Source organism: Phoenix dactylifera, chromosome 5 (genome assembly GCF_051530095.1).
Source record: "Phoenix dactylifera cultivar Ajwa chromosome 5, Ajwa_hap1_PhDact_Kaust_v1.1, whole genome shotgun sequence".
In the NCBI taxonomy this organism is placed as follows: domain Eukaryota; kingdom Viridiplantae; phylum Streptophyta; class Magnoliopsida; order Arecales; family Arecaceae; genus Phoenix; species Phoenix dactylifera.
In genome coordinates this window covers 18,920,075-18,940,286 of record NC_143194.1, presented here as the reverse complement: position 1 = coordinate 18,940,286, position 20,212 = coordinate 18,920,075, and the positions used below count along the sequence as shown (strand labels likewise).

The 20,212-nt window shown below is 37.5% G+C and overlaps 1 protein-coding gene across 2 annotated transcripts; it reads right to left on the bottom strand.

The window, feature by feature from the left end:
- Window positions 1-4,900: 4,900 nt before the first annotated feature.
- LOC103705748 (uncharacterized) lies at window positions 4,901-18,911 on the bottom strand. Of its 2 annotated transcripts, none has more exons than XM_008789590.5 (5): window positions 18,641-18,889; window positions 9,055-9,258; window positions 8,833-8,955; window positions 6,369-6,471; window positions 4,901-6,176 (listed from the first exon to the last, which is right to left on the bottom strand). In XM_008789590.5, exons 2-5 carry the CDS (start codon window positions 9,147-9,149, stop codon window positions 5,883-5,885), a joined length of 615 nt encoding a protein of 204 aa, XP_008787812.1. In that variant the 5' UTR covers window positions 9,150-9,258; window positions 18,641-18,889; the 3' UTR covers window positions 4,901-5,882. The 2 variants fall into 2 exon arrangements, with proteins under 2 accessions (XP_008787812.1, XP_008787813.1); XM_008789591.5 differs by having other exon boundaries at window positions 5,664-6,176; window positions 18,618-18,911.
- Between the last annotated feature and the right edge of the window lie 1,301 nt (window positions 18,912-20,212).

The window sequence follows — 20,212 nt, the reverse complement described above, 5'->3', positions numbered from 1 at the left end:
GAGTTGAAATTAATTTTTTAAAATATTTATAATTAAAAATTATTTTTTAATTTAAAAATAATTAAAAATATACAATTAACACTAAAAATAATGAAAAATTAGTAGTACGTAATACATATTTTAGAAGTATTTTCTGAAGTAGAAAATATATTTTTTCTGAATTTATGGTATTTTAACATATTTTTAATTTAAAAATTATTAAAAATATATAAGTAAATAAATATAAAAAATTAGAATTATGTATTAGATAAATCAGATGCATTTTCTAAGATAAAAAATATTATCTCATCATGAAATTTTTTTGCTATTTTTAAATAATTAATAAAATGATGTACTTGATAATCCTGTAGGAATGGAATCATCAAAGAAAAAGGAGCTAAAGCGTGACATTGGTTGAGATCATGGGCAAATACTCTCGGGTCGGCACCATTGGAAGTGCAACTGGTGCAACACAGAGTTCAAGGAAGAAGGGGTAATTAGGTTGAAGCAGTACTTAGCTATTGGTTACTCTAACGTATCTATATGCCAGAAATGCCCACAGGAGGTCAACAACTGATGAAGTACTTCACCGATTTCAAAGCAACGATGGAGAGGGTTGCCAAGATGAAGGCGGAGGTGGACCACCGAGCGGTAGAGCAAGCTTTTTATCATTTTAGGGAATCAAAGTAGACGTCTGATCCAGATGACGAGGAGGCATAGATCTAGACTGTCATTGAGGCAAGCTTTGATGATTAGTGACACCAGGATGAGGTGGCCAGGTATAGGACTTGAGTTGAGCTCTCATGCTATGATTCGGGCTCTAGTTCTATGAGCAGCATGGCAGATCCAAAGTTTAGGAGAACCTTCTCAGTCAGGGAGGTCGTTAGTAGAGACAGTGGCCATATTACATCTATTATAGGGGCTTTTGGTAGCAAAAAGAAGTCATTCAAGAATATTCCACCAGGAGCCACCATCCATGATTTAGATCCACATGCCTTTTTTCCAGCAAGGATTCGAGACAGTAGAGGGTTGACATAATGCTAAAGAAGGATAAGAAGAAAGATATGTGGTGAGCTATTAAATCCTAGTTTGACTTCAGCCCTATTCCAGAAAATGTGGCAGATAATACATACTATAGGTTTGTCATTTCCTCAATATAAGTTGCCAGCCCCAGTATAGATTCTTCGGGACTGAAGGACATCTAGGGTGAGCTTTTTGACAATAATAAGGATAAGCTAGAGAAGTGGATTGCCTTATACAAGAGTAAGTGGTCCACATATAGACTGACGGTGATGTGTGATGGTTGGACCAGGTTTACTGGCGGAGTATTAACAACTTTTTAACATTTTGTGATACGAAGATTTTCTTCCATAAGTCAGTTGATGCTTCCGATCAGGTGCACGATGCCATGTACATTCTTAAATTGATGGAGGAGATGATTGATTAGGTAGGAAAGAAGAATGTCGTGCAGGTCATCATTGATAATATGCCACAATATAAGGCTATCGGGGAGATCTTGATGGAGAAGCTACCACATATTTTCTAGACCTCATGTGCTGCACATTGTATCGACCTCATATTGATGGATATTGCGAAGATTAATATGGCACAGCAGATAGTGGAGAGAGCCCAAACGATCACCAGATATATTTATAACCATATATGAGTCCTTTCACTGATGTGGAGATATGCAAGGGGAGAGATCTTGAGATCAGGAGTCACATGGTTTGCTACCAACTACGTAGCACTTGATAGCCTTCTTGAGAAGAAAGCAGCTCTACATCAGATGTTTGTCAATCCCGAGTGGTAGAAAAGTAGATTTGCGAGGGCCGGCATTAAAGAGAGCGTTGTTGAGGACTTGGTGATGAGGCCGACATTCTAGCAGCAGGCCGAGAAGATAGTGAAGGCTATCAGACCATTGTATGAAGTGCTTCAGGCCGTAGACAGCGAGAGGTACCCTTAGATGGGCTTCTTATATCATATGATGGAGAGGGCAAATATTCAGATCAAGGAGGTAGATCCGACATATGCCTAAGAGTACATCAACATCATTAAGCAACGGTGGGACTACCAGATGGATAGAGACTTGTATCTAGTAGGTAAGTAAGATTATTAAAAATTGACTGCTCCTGTACTTATACAATTTTATTAAAATAATAACGAGCTTTATCTGCAACATACTACTTGAACCCAAGGTTTCAGTACACCATAGCCGGAATTGAAATAGATGACGAACTTCTAGCCGCTCTATATAATGTGATTTACAAGATGGAGCCTAATCCAGAAGTTATGAGCCTATGTCTACAAGAGGTAAATTAACTTAAGTGATATGTGTAAGTTAACTAGTATCTTTAATTATTAACATATTACAATACGATTTTTTTTTCACATACCAAAATATTTCGAGAGGGCATCAATAGGTTTGGAGTCTCGGCAGCTATCGTAAGTAAAAAAATTATGAATCCGTGTATATTACACATCAAGAGGATATTTACCTGGTGCTAGATAGTTACTAATATGATACTATCTTACATATATTTTTTTCAATATTTTTGCTGTCAAATGGTGGATTCATTTTGGTTTGTTTGTGAAAAATCTTAAGCGGCTAGCTATCTGGATCCTCTCTCAGATGGTCTTCTCGAGTGGCTATGAGTATAAATAGTCCACCTTTGCCCTCATCCATAATAAACAGACGAACCGTTTGACATATAAGCGCCTCAATGTCCTTGTATATGTCCCCCACAATCCGAGATTGAGGCTGAAGTGCATTTAGAAGGAAGTGGAGCTAAAGTACATAAATTCGATCCATAGTGCTTTCGTTGATGATGAGGATGATCCTATGATCGGATGGCTTGTGGGCTAATAGCAGAAGCCGAAGCTTGATGAGTGAGGATTGCCTCCATGGCCGGCCAATTTCGTAGCCAACAAGGCTAGGATCAATATAGGGTAATGGAAAGAGAGCAATATTCCATGCATCCTTCCTACTGATCGACCACAGCCATAAGGGTCACTAGGACGCCGATCACCACTTGACTTTTTGTCCAAGATATTTTCTTAGACGAGACCGCTACGTTATCCAGTTGACTTGGTCAGGAGAGCGACATACATCCTCCCAACATAGCTAGATAGAGAGGGGCATAAATAGTAAGCAGACAGTGAGTGGCACGAAGGATAATTAGTCAGCGAGTGGCACGAAGGGTAAGCAGGCAGTTGCTTAGCACACAAAAAAGAAAAATAAAAAAGCACCTACAACCCCAATTGAGTGTGGAGGAGAAGCCAGCTCCTCAGATTCAGAGACCAGGAGCAGCAGTTTTGGTGGTCATAGATCTACTGGCTATGAAGAGAGTGGAGGACATGAGACCACCGTTTATGAGACAACCATAGGGTAGTCTTCGATTCACTGGTGAGTCCTAGTTTATTCATGCTACACAGGATAGTGACCATGGTGCACGATTTGGTAGAGCCCGCGAGGATACGATTGTATATAGAAGATAGGCTCCTTAAGGTCATTCAAGAGGATACGATGCAGTTGCAGATGACCTCGCACATGGAGTAGGATTCGTAGATGTATTAAATTTCGAGTCGTATACTGGATCCCATTACTTGCAGCCATAGGCAACCTATGACTCATATAGATATGGATATGGATATAGTGTGTTGGAAGCATCTTCCGGTTACTACTACCCTGCACAGTTCGGAGCATTTTATGAGTCGGATTTTACTGTCGGCTCATTCAAATGGGCCCCTTTACAGTCGTTTTATCAACCAGAGGATACCTATCAGAATTAGAGGTTCAGCAAGAGATTCGAGAGTGTTTATAACCCAAAGCGTGTTTTTTATGCGATGAACATACAAAACTACAATATCGTTTAGTTTGAGGGGTGGGCTAATATAACTCTTGACTATGCTAACGATCCGGATATCTACGAGAGACATCGTCACTCGACGAGATTTTAGATATCAATGTGTATATTGTACTTTAAATATATGTAATTGACTGTATTATTTTATATTTTTTACCTTACTAGTTAATTTTAAAATATTTCATATTGCTTCTTTTAGCATGCAACATATCACTAATCATTTTATGTTTTGTATTACTTTAAAACAACAAGATGCATTATTTAGGTTAAACTGGAATCATAGAAACATCAAAAAATATTAAATTAGATTTAAAATTATTGAAAAAGTTGAAAAGAATTGACTACAATTAATCGAAGTTGAAAAACTCAAAAAAAAAAAGGTGTCCATCGACCGGTACGGATCCCAGTACTAATTCAGGGGATTTTGCTGCTATCATTCCGAGTTTATGCTTGCAAGTTACTTGATTCTACACTTTCAACATGTTGATCACCAAATTTTTGAAAAATCTGCCTTTTTTTTTTTTTTTTTTGTTAAACAAGAATTTATTTGACATGCAGTGGAACATGTCAGCTTGTACGGGCAAAAACAGGCTCCAATTTGGAAAGAAACAGACAATGGAGGCCTCAATATATTTATGTAATTGACATGAATTGAAATTTTAACAATTAAGCATTAAAACAACTATTGTCAAATTTCCTAAATACATTCAAGTGAAAGAAGTAATATTCACCAGCAGTTTGTTTCTGGTTGCTCCAAAAATTGCACTATTTCTAGCAGGACCAGAAAACCATTAACAGGGGACATTAGTGCAGCTTTTACCATGATCTCCATTCACCAAGATGGAGAATATTGATGGTGATCTTGGTGAAATATTGTAATTTCGGGATGGGCAAAGATATCAACCTGTATTTGCAAAGACTAAGGCACCAATTAGTTCAGTTGGTAAAGTTATTCTGCTACGGTATCCAAAGACCTCAGTTCAACCCTACCTGCAGGAGGCTGGATGGACATCGCCCCATCCCTTGGATACACACACACACATGCATATGTTCTCATCTTCTTTTTTTTTTCTTTGCTTAAAACGAATGCTTCATACAGTGCGTGTATGAATATACCCAATAAAGTCAAAATACAACTCACGGAGTGCCAATGGTAGCTCCCCCTCCCCCGACCAAAGGGCGTACTCTGAGTGGTAGGCCGCGTAGGCAGCCACCCACCCAATCGGCCGCCCCATTGGCTTCCCTAAGTACATGCTTGGCCTGGATGGCCCCCCATCTCTCATCATCATCCCTATGTCGCGGATCAAGGGGTAGTCTGTGCTCTCACCCCTCGACCCTCTCTGAATCCACCTGATGACCGTGGCCGAGTCGACCTCCAGAATGATCGAACTGGCCTACAGCACCATCCGCGCATGTCGAAGACCCGCCCAGGCAGCTCGCAGCTCTGCCCCCGGAACTGACGTGTCAAACAGCTGGCAGCCACCTACTGCCATTACCCTAGGTGCGGGCCTCGTATGACAAAGCCTGCACCGCCCCGCGTGCCACCATCCAATATCGACTCGTCGAAATTGATCTTGAGGAAGCTCGGGGGTGGGGACTCCTATGTGACAAACACCGTCTAAGGAGCTGCCGGAGCAGAGAGGGAACCCTAGGTGTTCTGAGCTGTCAAAGGTCTATCTGAAGAAGGGGTGGGCCTGATCTCCGTGGCCTGTGCTCGTATGTTCTCATCTTGCTGGAACTTTGATGTCACACGTAATTAGAAGCTTCCTATAAAGACATGCACAGAAATTGAACACATGGTGAATCACAGGCTACAAGGTATAAGTAACTAAGACTCGATGAATATGCCACTAGTTACTGTGTCAATCTTTGATACATTGTGCTAAAACTGCGGACAAAAAGCTATTTTCATTTATTAAGAAGACAACCAAAGTGTGAATTACATACCCCCTGAAGATGAAATGTTCGCTAGTTTCTGAACAAACTGATCAGACAAAGGACAAAATTTAACAAAGCCCCTTATATAACCATGAATGGAGTTCACCAGCGCTGACCAACATTCCAGCCACGAGGCTGGCCGCCACCTGTACCACTTCCGCCACCTCCTTGTTGATCTTGCCTCTGCGCAGCCTTTTCAGCTTTCATGTTTCGCACAATCTCAAGTATCTTGGGATTAAAGAAACGATCATGAACATATTTCTTCTCCTCTGCTTGTATCTCTTTGATGGCACTTGGATATGGGTTTGGAGGTGGTGCCTTCCCCTGGAGGCGTGCAATTTGTTTCAACTCGGCGTATGCCTTCTTCTTTGCTTTCTTCTCAGCACGATATTCCATCTAACAAAAAAGGAAAATTGTTAAGACAAGGATATGAAGATTCAGTGAAGTAAATCCAAGCAAAGTTCCTGGTCATAAGAGCTAATGGACTTGTAAAAATGGAAGGATATAGGGGTAGATCAATGTTTCAACTTTTGACCATGGGCTCCTGAAAAAAAAATTTATGAAGAATCAAAAGAAACGGGGATATACATCAGCTACAGCCATGGCCTCCTCTTCACAGACACCCTGTCCTTTCAGTTCCAGCACGCGCCAAGCAAAAACTCGTGCAGGAGGGGGATCAAATCCACTTATCCTGATGAAAATGAAAAATTCATTATTGTAACTTCCCAAGGCACCAAATTCACTCGTGATATAATGTAGTTAGGGAAAAAAAATGGTCAAGACTAATAATTATTAATATGATTTTATTAGAATGATAACAATTTAAAAAGGCAAAAACTGCGAAAGGCTGGTCCGACTAGATGAAGGAATTAAGTAAAAGCCTGTACAAGGGATGACAAGGTTTCTGACTTTAAGATTTCAGTTTCATCTCGACTGAAATGCAACACCGATGAAAGTTTAACCAAGAATCTGAATGTCTTGGACGATGGAAAACAACCCGGAGATGAATTTATCAGTCAATATAGTATGTGATCCAACAATCAAATGAAGGCACTTGTACACAATTATTGATCAGCCATTATCTAGTGATATTTCAGATTATCAACCAAGACATACAGGGCTACTTTTCTGAGCATTGTAAGGAATGAATAGCATAATATTTTTTTAAAAACAAATATGATTGACATTATATTTTGTAATACCATAATTTGCAATGCATTTAAGACAGATATAGCATCCAATATAATAACATAATATAGCAGATTTGCTGAGATGTTACTGCCCACCGCCAAAGATACATTTAATGTATTGCAAAACATGAAATTCTTGGATTTTACATAAGTTTTAAAATTGCATATTATGATTTTATAATACTAGGTGTTTCCTTGTGCCATGACGTTACATAGAATCCCTATAGGGTCATATACCTCTACAACACTTCACCATAAGAATATTGCCTCATTTCAGGCATGTGCTCATCTACAGGATAAGATGTGCCTCAGTAATATCTAAAGAATATGGAGATTTCCGCATTGAAAGAGAGCGAGGATCTCTGTCCCAAACAATTATGTGGATTCTGCATAATTTTCAAGAGAATTCCACCTGAAGTCCCCTCTAACAAATATTAAGAAGATAACACCCTACCATGAGAAGGATAAATCAAATTCCTGATCAAAAGAAAGGTGAAAAGTAAATATTATCAAGCATATGGGCCGTAGGCTAAAACCACTATATCCTGTCTTTGTGTCTATCAGTCTCTCGTTCCTAAAGATTTGTACTAATGCTAATCATTACCTCTCATTGAATGGATTCACACTAGATAATTCTGTCTTGAAACAAATGTCTTATTTATATTTTTTGAGATACCACATTTTCTTCCTGTTGATAGGTAATGCTTCAGTAAATTTCTGAGAGGATACACCCTCTCTCGCCTGCAATTAGAGTAGACTCATCCTCCTCCAGGAAACAGTCCTTATTGCGACTCTTGTCAAGTAATTACTATGGTTAAATGTAAACATCATATATTTAAGAGAAAACTCTTGAGCTAAGATGAATGTTTTTCACTGCTTTCCTTTTGCAACATGGTGCTAGAAAGGAACAAGATGTTGAATAATATTGAAGAACTCCAAAGATGAAAAGGTTATAATGTAGGAGGACAAGCACTCCTAAAATGAATTGATTTGTAAGGTATTGCCATCCCTGAACAAGAAGGAAACTATGATAACCACATGATGGAACGGGCACTAACAAATCAAACAAATGAACATGCCAATAAATTAATTTTCAAATATTCAGATCCTTTGAGGTAATGAAGTTCTCTGTTCCTCATTGTTTGGTTCAAGATAATCATCATGACTTCTATTAAAAAGAATCTCTGAATACCACATCACTAAGAGGATTGCCACCAGATAAAGTTAACTCTGAAAACAGGCACTCCAAATATGCTTCTAATGAATATTGACTCAAGGGTTGGTTTTTGCAAAGCATATTGTATCAGCTTCATCCATGTAGAAATTTATACCCGTCAATTTTTCAAGAACAAGATCTTCCATGCCATCAATTCAATTGAAGACTTCTGAAAACATAAAATGCCTTGTAAATCTATAAAGACACAATTAAGAAACACAAAGTCAAATTATCCCACATTCAAAGTATATTTTGGGCAGTTACATATTGCCGAACGTAGAGGCATATACAGAAGTATAACCAAAATTTTGGTAAGTAATGTTCTACAAATAAGGACAGTTGACAACCATACAAGAAATGTGGTGTTTAAGGATGCTTTTCTATCAATAAATTGTTAAAATAATCAAAATTCTTATATTTCTTAATTACATCATGCAGGTATCTTCTTATGAGCATGTAAATTTTTGTCCAAATTTCTTATATTGAAGTTTCGCCACATCAATTCGAATATTTGTCATTCATTATGAATCAAATATATTTATCATGTTAAACTTCCATGCATTATGACAAACATGACAAATAATAAGAACACACAAACAAGATGTTAAAAAAAAAACAAAGCAGAGATAGCAATCGAGAACAATACTTTATGGCATCGTGGTATAGGGAATCCGGATGTTTCCTGAAGAACCTCTTGATGTAAATATCCTCCGGCATCTCAATCTTCTTGATCTTTCCATCGGTACGAGGAAATGCCACGGGCGGTGCCCTGAGAGGCACAATCAAATGAAGGCATCCATTTTTTCTTGAGTGAAATAATTATAATAAATAAAGGGAAGGAAAATTTCGAGAAGGGAAAGGCTCGTACCGTTCCATGGCCTTGAGCCAAACGGGGGTGGGCTTGGCGAGGCCCTTCACCAGCTTCCTCGTCCTCGTCAGCAGATCTCCTCTCATATATGACATCTCTTCGTTCCGATTTCGCTCGCCGTCGCCACCGCCGCTATGCGCAGTAAAAGTTTAGAATGAGCACTGAAGAGCAAGCGGACCGGGTATCGCCGAATCTGGACAGAACCTGCAACGTTTTTCGGTCTGTTTATTGGGCCCGTAGGTGATCCATCAGTTGAATTAAGTTTGGGTGCAGAATGGTAACCCGATCCATTTTTTCCCCTTTTTCTACAACATAGGAATATAGGTTTTTTTTGGCTAAAGTGGGAAATATAGGTTTTTTAAAAATTAAAAGACACTCGCACAAAAGCCTTTAACACTTGATAAAATTTGATGAATTTTTTTTTCTAATGAGATGCAGGAGGAGGTGTAATATGTAAATTCCAAATATATCCTTGAGCATGTCATTCAATACAAGGATTCTTAGTCCATTGTCCAAAAGTTTGAACACTAGATCTCTTGTTTTGGAAGCAAAGAAGATTAATATATCATTCCGTGGTGCATACACAGCATGCATTAGTGTGTGCATAGTCGAAGAAGAGTTAAAAGTTTGAATGAATTTTGATGAATATTTTACCATTCTTCTTATGCCAATATTTTTCTTAGATTCCCATTTTGATGAATTTTCTTTTAACTCTATGTTTCTCAATCCATTTCTTAGGTAGCAACAATGAATTTTAGTATAGTGGGAGGTTATCTCAAAGTTAAGACCTTCCATATCGAGCTTACAAAACTTTGACCTTGCTAAACCTAGAACACCTCAAAGTATGCTTGATCATTTTCTGGTGTTAAACCATTGGCTAGCTTGCTAGAATAACTTTCTCACTTTACAGCCAAAAAGGAAAAGTTCAAACGCTAGAGGATGTATTTTAATGTTTGTATACATGGAGTAGATGCTTTAGCTCCAAATGAGTGCATGAAAGGGTATGCTATATCTAATCAAAAAATAGAAAAAAAATGATATTCATAAAGCAGATAGATGGATTGACATTCACATTTGAAAGCATGCTCTATTTGCTTTTTCTTGATTGTAGGTGGGTCTGATTAGAAGCAAGCATGCAAAAATCAAATATTAGAGAATGTCGGATGACCAATCACGGGTTTCAAGTTCTATTATAGTTACATATTGAAGATTCATTTTTGACAAGTATCATGCAATTTTCCTGATGCATTTGAGTAATAGGCTTACTTAGTGATAATCTCAGGGCAATTGTTATAACTTTTTCTAAGATGCATTTTAGACCCACTTTAAAATGGAAAGTAAGTGTTCAACTTTAACCCAATATAGTGTGTCAAAAACTGCTAGTTCAATTTGTTGGCACTTCTCTATTGAAGATTGATATAAAAAAAGAGGGAAGAGTCTTGGCGTATGGTAAATATATTTTCTTTTTGGTGTAAGAATATTGCCCTTACATGAAATCATAAAATGCTTTAGTTGTTTTTCTTTTTGTTAATCAAGAGAATCAGAATCCCTTTTGCTTGATAATCTACCACTTGAAGATTCTATGTTTACATTCTTCTTTTCATTCTCTTAGAGCCCTATACGTGCAATGAATATAACTTACATTAATCATGGGAAAAAAGAATGATAAAAAGGGTGAAAACGGATTGCAAGCCAAAGAAATCTATTACATATCAAAGAAAGAAGATAGTGTCACATGATGACTATGAAAGGGGACTTTAGAAAGAGTCCAAGAGAATAGGTCCCATGATAGAGTTAAACAACGGAGCAGGGATCTGTCCCTAAAGTTCACTTTATAGTAGTAGAGATGTTTCAAGAAAGCCTTTTTTTTTCCTTCTACTTTTTTTTTGCTCCTTTGCCCCTTCCAATTATTTGGCATTAAGTTCTTCCTTTGAGGGCCATCTTTGAATTTTACACTTAATTTCTACTGATTGAAAATTTTATTCCCATCCTTTGATGGTCATTTTACATTTAATCATTCTTTTTATTCAATAAAATATCTATTCACATGCTTTAAGAATCATTTTTTATCTATTCATCCTTCTTATGTCATGGTTCTATTCTTTTTTTTTTCCTCTTAAAACTACAATCACTAAGAACTCTTAATTGTGTATTTCTTAAGCTTTATACCTTTCCGTCCATGAATTACTCTATATGGTTTCCCATTTGAAGCAATCCAATTTATCAAACTCATGTTTATTGGAGAAACTAGAGAAGCCCACAACTCAGAACATGGAGCTAGGATATAGGGTTGTTTAACAAAGTGAGAAAGATAAGGTCAAATTAAGAATTGCCCAGCTCAAGGAAAGCTTGAATCAAGCTTATTTTGCAGCTAAACAAATCAAACATGAAGTTGAAATTAATTTCAAACTAAGATGAAAGCTAACACTGCTTGACCAGGGTCTATTTGATAAGATTTGAACATAAGCTTGATTCAAACTTAAATTGATTTCAATTAAATTTAGAATTATCAAACCGAACAATTAGACTCATACTTTAAAATCAAACACAAATTTGAGCTCGAAATAATAATAAGCAAGTCACGCTTGATTTTAGAGTCTAAGCTCAAAATTAATATCAAATGAAGCTCGATCAAGCTTGGCCCAATTACAATATCGAAAGGAACCTAGCTATCCATGCTTCCACTGCATGGGCACGCGCCAGCCCTAGCTCATGCATTATTTAAGTCAGCTTGTACAAGTCGGAGCTAATTGAGACAATTGGGCTCCAGATCTAAATTAGTTATGCCAAAATGAGCTCAGTTGATTTGGTGCTCTCCTTGACTTTTGATTTTTTTTCCCCTTCTCTTGATTTCATTTATAACTTTGGCTAAGTGGATTGCATTAAATTTCAGAACATATTTGAATTAAATTATAGAGACATTGCTGGCAATCTTTATTATTAACTAATTTCTCTTCATATAATTTGTATTGATTTTCTTGAAATTCTTGGTATTTTAGTGACTAGGAAATGAATTTTCAAATAATATAATAATAAAAATACATTATGAAAGATGGAGGAAGAGAATATAAACAATGTCACATTTAGTTTTAGTGTGATTGCACTATATCATAAGGTTTCCATTGAAATCATTGATATATTCACTGAATAATTCTTCACGTAGTTATTGTTTATGTTTGTTCGGTTAACTTGATAGTTGCTTGGTGCTCATGAATCTTCCAGTGGATGAGCAAATTGAGATTCTTAGTGTAACTATTTCGAAGACTCGCATACTGTCGTTTCACAGTTTTGGATGCCGTGCTTTTCTGTTATTTAGAGCATGATCATCCACAGACATTACTAACCAAGCATGAATTATGTGACACCTTAGCATATTCAAGAACTCAAACTATTTACTACTTTTATGCTTATCTTACAGTTTTGGACTTATGCTATTGTGCTTCCTTGTCCATGTTCAGTCAAGCAGTTTAAAGTTTGGTCAGCTTATATACACTAGTTCACGCTGATTTCTAATCCTAGTTATTCTCTATTTGATATAAATATAGAATTAAAGATCAAGAAGGCAAGGTCATGCAAGACAAGGTGCAAAGAACAAAGAACTACAATTCAAATATTAGGTTGAGTTAGCTAAACAAGCAGAGTGATATCAGCAAGTGAAGGAAGAACGAAAAGTACAATTCTAAGAATAACCTTCTAAGTTCAAGCTAGCCACAATACATTTTTAGGTAGAGAAGTGGCACAGGTTACAAGTTACATGATGTCCCAAAGTTTTTGACATTTCAATATCAAAAACCCTAACACATGGGCACTTCTATACAAATATGTACAGATAAAGATGTCTGCACATGTCAAAATGCCTTGACTACTAAACCAAGATAAGTGGTCAAAGATACTTTGTATTAAAAAATTATAATTATACAGTACTGCACTAGAAAGAAAAATATGCGCGACACTTAACTAGAACTATATAGACACTTAGGACTCATTTGGTTTGCGAGAAAAGACGGGGAGAAAGTATAGTCAACGGAAAAACAAAAAAATGCCTCTTGTTTGGTTAGAGTTTTCAAAGGAGAGATATGAAAAAGTAGCATTTCCATAGAAATACGATATTTATGTATCATGAAAAAGAAAAATCCACGGTAGATATGGAAAAGCTACTTTTCCACCGGTTGGAAATTGAGGTCCTTTTTTTCAAAAGTATCCTTAAGCCATTAAAATCCATTGGTAAGGTATTTTTCTTTATTACGGATAAATAGGTATTTCATATAACTTTTTCAGGAAAGTAGATGCTCAACCAAACATAAACCACTCTGCAATGTGCCACTTTTTCATGATCAACTAAACATGCCAAAACTATTTTCTCAGGCATCATATTCTCAGGCAGCGGCGGCCCAATTCATTAGGGGCCTAAGGCGAACTCACTAAAGAAGGCCCTTTTTTTTTGAAAAATGATGAAAATTTTTTAATAAGAATAAAATACTTTAAAAAATTATTGAAAAATAATTCGTCTAGCTTTTTGAGATGCAAAATTATTAATCAAACTTTTATACTCAAGATTCATTAAAATGCTATTTTCAATCGATAATATGGCTAATCCATTTAATTTTTTTTATGACATAGTTGACTGCAAATAAAATTTTATCAACTTTAATTTTGAAAAACTTCTTTCAGCAGAAGCAATTGTTATAGGTGTTGTTAACAATATCCTGTAAGCAGTGCATGCATGTGATCAGAATTGCCTCACACTTAAGGGTTGATCTACATGAAATACATGCTACATATGATGGTGGCCCAATAGTCAGGAAGACAACTTTTGTGGCTCTAAAGCATAGGTTACCATGGTGGTAGGGCCTTGGTTATCACAAGTTTGCTATCTTTCAAAGATGCATGTGCCTAACCTCATTAGTCCTAAAGAATACATTATTATAAGAATGGTGGTAAAGTAACATTCCTTGAGCTCAAGATAATTACATGTTACCCAGAAATATTAAGTATCGGACCATCCTGAGTTAAGTCAATCGAGCTCTCCTATTATGTTTATAATTAGTTAAGTGCCATCTGACCACCAAATGCATAAAAAGATCAATTCAATCTTACAACTTGAAATTTAAATGCTTGAATTTGGAAGAGTTGTAGTTAATTTTGCCATGAAAGTCACAAAGTCAAGCGCTAGCCGCTAAACACGTAATCTACCGATGTTTAGGAAGGACATGTAAAAATTGTGAATGGAATTAATTAATTACTATAGACTAATAGCAATTTTTATTCTGTAATTTTGTTATACATATGATATCTGTATCAAAAAGATAATAAAAAAGGCATGATACATTTACTGCTCAGCTGTTGTTTATTCTTGGCAGATGTGGTAGCAATAACTGAAATATGATTTGGAGCATGGTTGGAGCAGGGGAGATTGAATAATTCATAAGTGTGTGGCATTTCAAGTAGAAGATTCCTACTGTTGAGGATCGAATGAGTCATCTAAAAAAAGTAAAAAAAAGGTGTAAAACTCTGATGCTTAAGTACATAGACAAAAATAACCCATGCTTCTCTTCATGTGACACAGTATTTAAAGTTTTAAACTATTAGAACTCTGATGCTTAAGTACATAGACAAAAATAACCCATGCTTCTCTTCATGTCACACAATATTTAAAGTTTTAAACCATTAGCTTTAAATGAATTCCTTTCCAACTGTAAGTCCTGGACTCCACATACAAACCAATTCAAAAAACTAGCATGAACTGCAAAGATCTACTGCCATGTATATTCATGAAAAAAAATAGACAGAACAAAAAAAGGCTAGCTACACCATTTAAATTAACATTTTCAAATTTTAGGTAAAGAAGAAGTAAACTTGTTACTTGGCAATAGATAGCCAATACCATGAAAAAGCTAGTACTTTTTGGAGTCAAACGGCACTATAAGCATCATTTCATTACAAAAGGCATCAGATCAAGCCACATAAATGCAAAAGAGCCATTCAGCAAGGTTCCAAACATACCACATTCTCTGTGGATCCAATCGGAATCAAACAAAACATGAATAGGTACAGCAGACTCGTCGATTCACCCCATTGTGGAACCCCCAAAACAGATCTTTTCCCCTTCTTTCACAGAAATTTCTTATAAAAATTAAAAAAAAGAAATTTTTAACACATATAGCGCATCAAAACCCCCAAAAATTTAAATTTAAGAGAACAAAATGAGGAGCAGGAATGAAGCAAAAACCTAGGAACAAAATCCAGCAGCATTACCTTAAAAATCACACAGAATCAAAAGAAAACACCCCGAAAGATCCTAATCGAACATTCGAGAGAATCTGGATAGGAAAACAACCAGAAAAAAAAAAGCGTCTCGCTATGATTTCCAACCATACCTCTCGGCCAAGACGATTAGAAAAGAAGAGAGACTCTTCTCCCTCCCTGGTGCGGATCGGAAGACTAGATAAGGAGAAGAAGATAGAGAGAGAGAGTTATAACAAGTTCCAGGAAGGAAGATGACGGCGCTGCGATGGAGAAGAGTGGGTGTTTTTCACGACGAGAGTTTCATTGTTTCAGTGAAATAGCTCTACGCTTCTAGGACTGCAGTGGGCCTTTCTTTGGGCCGGGGCCTTAGCCGACCGCCTCAGTCGTCTAAGATCCCAGCTGGCCCTGTTCTCAAGAATCATCTTTGCAGAAAAAATATTATGAGAAAAAAAATTCTTTCCGTGAACGAAACGAGTCCTTAGAAAATTTTCGGATATCAGAAGGAGTTATCCCTCTGATGCTCAAGATGGGACGACTTCCAAAAATGGTAAAATGATGAAGAAGGGTAAAGGATTGAAGGAGGTTGGGATCCATCATCTCTGTATTTTAGGATACCATAGGCATGTATAATATTAATATTTCTGCTAACTAGCTAAAGGTCCTCTTTTGCATCCCCTTTTTTGCCCTATTTCTTTGTCAATTTTCTTCCAAGCATTGATGTTACGCTTGGATAGTCTATCATGGCACGAGCATTGCATAGAAACAAGATATTTTTTCCAAGTTTCCAACCCGATAAGAGGGAAAAAATATAAATGGGGTTATATAGAAAAAACTAATTTAACTAAAAAATATATATTTAAATATCTCATAAAATTCTCTGAAATTTTTTTTCAAATAAAATATTAAGAGACATTATTTATCAAAGTCTTGCAATATGCTTTTTTTTAGTTTCCTACTTAACTTTAGGATTTTAGAGCAAAATGCCATTTGGGAAAGTCATTTTAGAGCATGCATTCTTAACTAATCTCTAAAAAGAATAAAAGTGCACTTTTAACATATAGTTGGTTGAACTCATTGTTGGAGGTATACAATTACAAATTTTTAAGGCTAAAAAGTCTGATCATTATCCAAGTGTATTATGTGTATCTCATTCTGATATATATCTGATATCAATACAAATTCTAGGAGCTGAATGCAAGTGTTGGAGTAACACAGCTTGCGATAAAGAAAGACATTAAGGATGACAATATCCAGCAATTGAAAAAGTGGAGTACTATATTATCATGACTTGTATTCTGTGTCATATGATAGTATGACCCATAATCCAGACCAAGTGCTGACACGATGGTTTGATAACTGGGTGTACAAGGGGAAATCCCTTTTTCAAGCTTCTTGATGCATCATGTTATATCATGTGGCCAAGTGCATTAAGCATAGGTACTACAGAGTTCCTAAAACAAAACATTCAAGATAACATAGTTTCAAACCAATTGTAAATTCTTAATTCACAAATGACACAGATATTCTTAAACAGTAGCTTTTCACACAACTGCATTATGAACAGATTCTTTTATTTCTCAGTACTCCTCCCATTAAGTGATGAAAAAAGAAGCCCCACTTCCATATTTTGTTCCTGAAAGATAATGGAAGAATATAGATAAATTATTAGGCTAGGTCTAGTAATTGTTTAAAAAATAGCAAGAGTGGTTGGAAATGTTGCCAGCTCTTGATCTTGGTCATCATTTGCATTACAAAACAATGTTGTACTTTTGAATGGTTGTTCTGGAGGTATAGCTGAAGTGAGTAAGTTCATGTTATTTCGTTTTATGTTCTTTTTGGAGATAGTAAGATCCTTTATGAAGATCAGTTTTCTGGAGGTGCCAGCTTATTAAGATGGTAAAGTCCTTGGCAGTTGGACCATGTGATCTGGGATCAAATCCTGCCTTCAGCAGGGTTTGGGGATTAGGGGGTATTTTGGGGAGGGCTACTCCCATTGTGTAGCTCATTGCCTATGGGCCATTCTAACAAGAAAGTAGAAAAGATAAATGGCTAAAGGGTTGTAGACTAGATTTGCCATTTAAGTAATGAATAATGGTAGTTGAGGGTTAGGACATGACTTTGGGAAGAACAATAAGATGAGATGGGTGAAACATAGTGAAATACTTTAATGTGCTTCTGTAGACATTACTAATGAAGAAAATTAAGTGATGTTATCTAGTCGAGAATCTCTAGCTTGTTGTTTCCTGTTTGCACATTAATTTCCCTGATTCTCCAACAAGGTGATAGTTTGAAAGTCATTTGGATACAAATCCAGCCTCGAATAGTCAATCAATAATGAAAAGAAAAGAAGAAATAGGATATACATAAACAAGCCTCTTATAGTGGAGCAGTCTTTGTCTTGTCTCATTTTCCTCTTCATGTCTCCAAAATTCTGGGATGCTCAATATACTAAAACGCGAATCTGATTTGTCCAGTGATAACATTATCAAAATCAAACCTAAAATCAATTAATCTATTCTGATTTGTCCTGGTTGAACATTATGAAATTTTCTCTAGATGATCATGATCTGAGATTGCTTACGCCTCAATCTGAATGAGGAAATGTTGCTTCTAATATCTTAGGTTTGATATAGCTATTTTTCTACCTATCTTGCTTGTATTCATCCTATGATCAATCAGTACCATTCAGTATGTGCACTGGAAATTGATTACAGAACCACTAATGGAGTTGAATTTGGTGAGACTAATCCATACAGATTAATATGCTTTTTGGGAAGGATACCTCCTAGAACTGGACTGCATATGCAAGAATCAAAAAAGGTACAACAAGAGATGGTTCATTTGTTGGACAAATGTTTATGATGGAAAAATGCCACTTTGATGATTTTTAGCCTTATAGTTTTGCATTATGTCTTGGAACAATAAGGATTAAGCAAACTCCTTTATTGTTTGACACATGGCCCATTTGCTTTTGTTAATTTAGACTAGTTAACAATTTAATAGTATCTCAAATACTAATTCATGACTAGTAGGTCCTTCTCTTTCCCAAGTTGGATTGTCCAGGAGTTCATCACCTATGCTAGGTTTGGCGTTCTTCACGGTTTCTCAAAACTTGATGTGATACTTTATTCCATAGAGTCGACCCCACAGAGAGGATAAATCTTGCTAATTAAGCTATTCTTTTGAGATTATTATTATGTAATGATACTAAGGAGATTATTGAAATGGATTTGTAGTTGATTGTTTCTGAATGACACTTTGGACATTCTTTAAAGAAGTTGAGCGAAACCCGAAACAAAAAATAAAAGGAATCGAACCTCTGTCGGGAGTCGGGACTCACCGGAGTCGGGAGTCAAGAGGCGGTGCTCGGAGGAGGAGGCCCTCGGAGCCGGAGGAGGGGCTCGGAGGAGGAGGCGCTAGGACGAGGCGGAGCTCGAAGGAGGGGCTCGGAGGAGGCGCTCGGAGGAGGAGGCGCTAGGACGAGGCGGAGCTCGAAGGAGGGGCTCGGAGGAGGCGCTCGGAGGAGGCGACGCCCGGAGGAGGGGCTCGGAGCAGGCGCTCGGAGGACGAAGAATGGCGATAGGGACTCGGGAGAAGAAAACTTTAGCGCTGTGCTTTTGACGTTTGGCGCTCCATTTCGGGTTCGGGTCGTGGGTCCAGGCCGCAGGGGAAAGTGCGGAATTTGGGGTTCGGATCGGGTCGGGTCGGATTGGATCCAGATCCAGTAAATTCAAATCCAACCTATAAAATGGTTCGGGTAGACATTTTGTTTTTATTTTTTGTTTTTGTTAAACAAGAATTTATTTGACATGGGTGGGACATGTCAGCTTGTACGGGCAAAAACTGGCTCCAACTCGAAAAGAAACGGACAATGGAGGCCTCAATATATTTATGTAATTGGCATGAATTTAAATTTTAACAATTAAGCATTAAAACAACTATAGTCAAATTTCCTAAATACATTCAAGTGAAAGCAGTAATATTCACCAGCAGTTTGTTTCTGGTTGCTCCAAAAATTGCACTATTTCTAGCAGGACCAGAAAACCCATTAACAGGGGACATTAGTGCAGCTTTTACCATGATCTCCGTTCACCAAGATGGAGAATATTGATGGTGATCTTGGTGATATATTGCAATTTCGGGATGGGCAAAGATATCAATCTGTATTTGCAAAGACTAAGTCACCAATTAGTTCAGTTGGTAAAGTTATTCTGCTACGGTATCCAAAAACCTCAGTTCAACCCTACCTGCAGGAGGCTGGATGGACGTCGCCCCATCCCTTGGATACACACACACATGCATATGTTCTCATCTCCTTTTTTTTTTTTTTTGCTTAAAACGAATGCTTCATACAGTGCGTGTACGAATACACCCAATAAAGTCAAAATACAACTCATGGAGTGCCAATGGTAGCTCCCCCTCCCCCGACCAAAGGGCGTACCTTGAGTGGTAGGCCGCATAGGCAGCCACCCAATCGGCTGCCCCATTGGCTTTCTTAAATACATGCTTGGCCTGGATGGCCCCTCCATCTCTCATCATCATCCCTATGTCGCGAATCAAGGGGGTAGTCTGTGCTCTCACCCCTCGACCCTCTCTGAATCCACCTAATGACCGTGGTCGAGTCGCCCTCCAGAATGATCGAACTGGCCTACAGCACCACCCGCGCATCTCGAAGATCCGCCCAGGCAGCTCGCAGCTCTGCTCCCGGAACCGACGTGTCAAACAGCTGGTAGCCACCTACTGCCACTGCCCTGGGTGCGGGCCTCGTATGACAAAGCCTGCACCGCCCCGCATACCACCATCCAGCATTGACTCGTCGAAATTGATCTTCAGGAAACTCGGGGGTGGGGACTCCCATGTGACAAACACCGTCTGAGGAGCTGCCATAGCAGAGAGGGAACTCTAGGTGTTC

Coding starts and splice junctions, on each gene's coding strand:
- LOC103705748 (XM_008789591.5), bottom strand. CDS start 9,149: ATGTCATATATGAGAGGAGATCTGCTGACGAGGACGAGGAAGCTGGTG. Junction 6,472..8,832: donor CTATACCACGATGCCATAAA/GTATTGTTCTCG, acceptor CATTTTCATCAG/GATAAGTGGATTTGATCCCC. Junction 6,177..6,368: donor AGGCCATGGCTGTAGCTGAT/GTATATCCCCGT, acceptor CTTTTTTGTTAG/ATGGAATATCGTGCTGAGAA.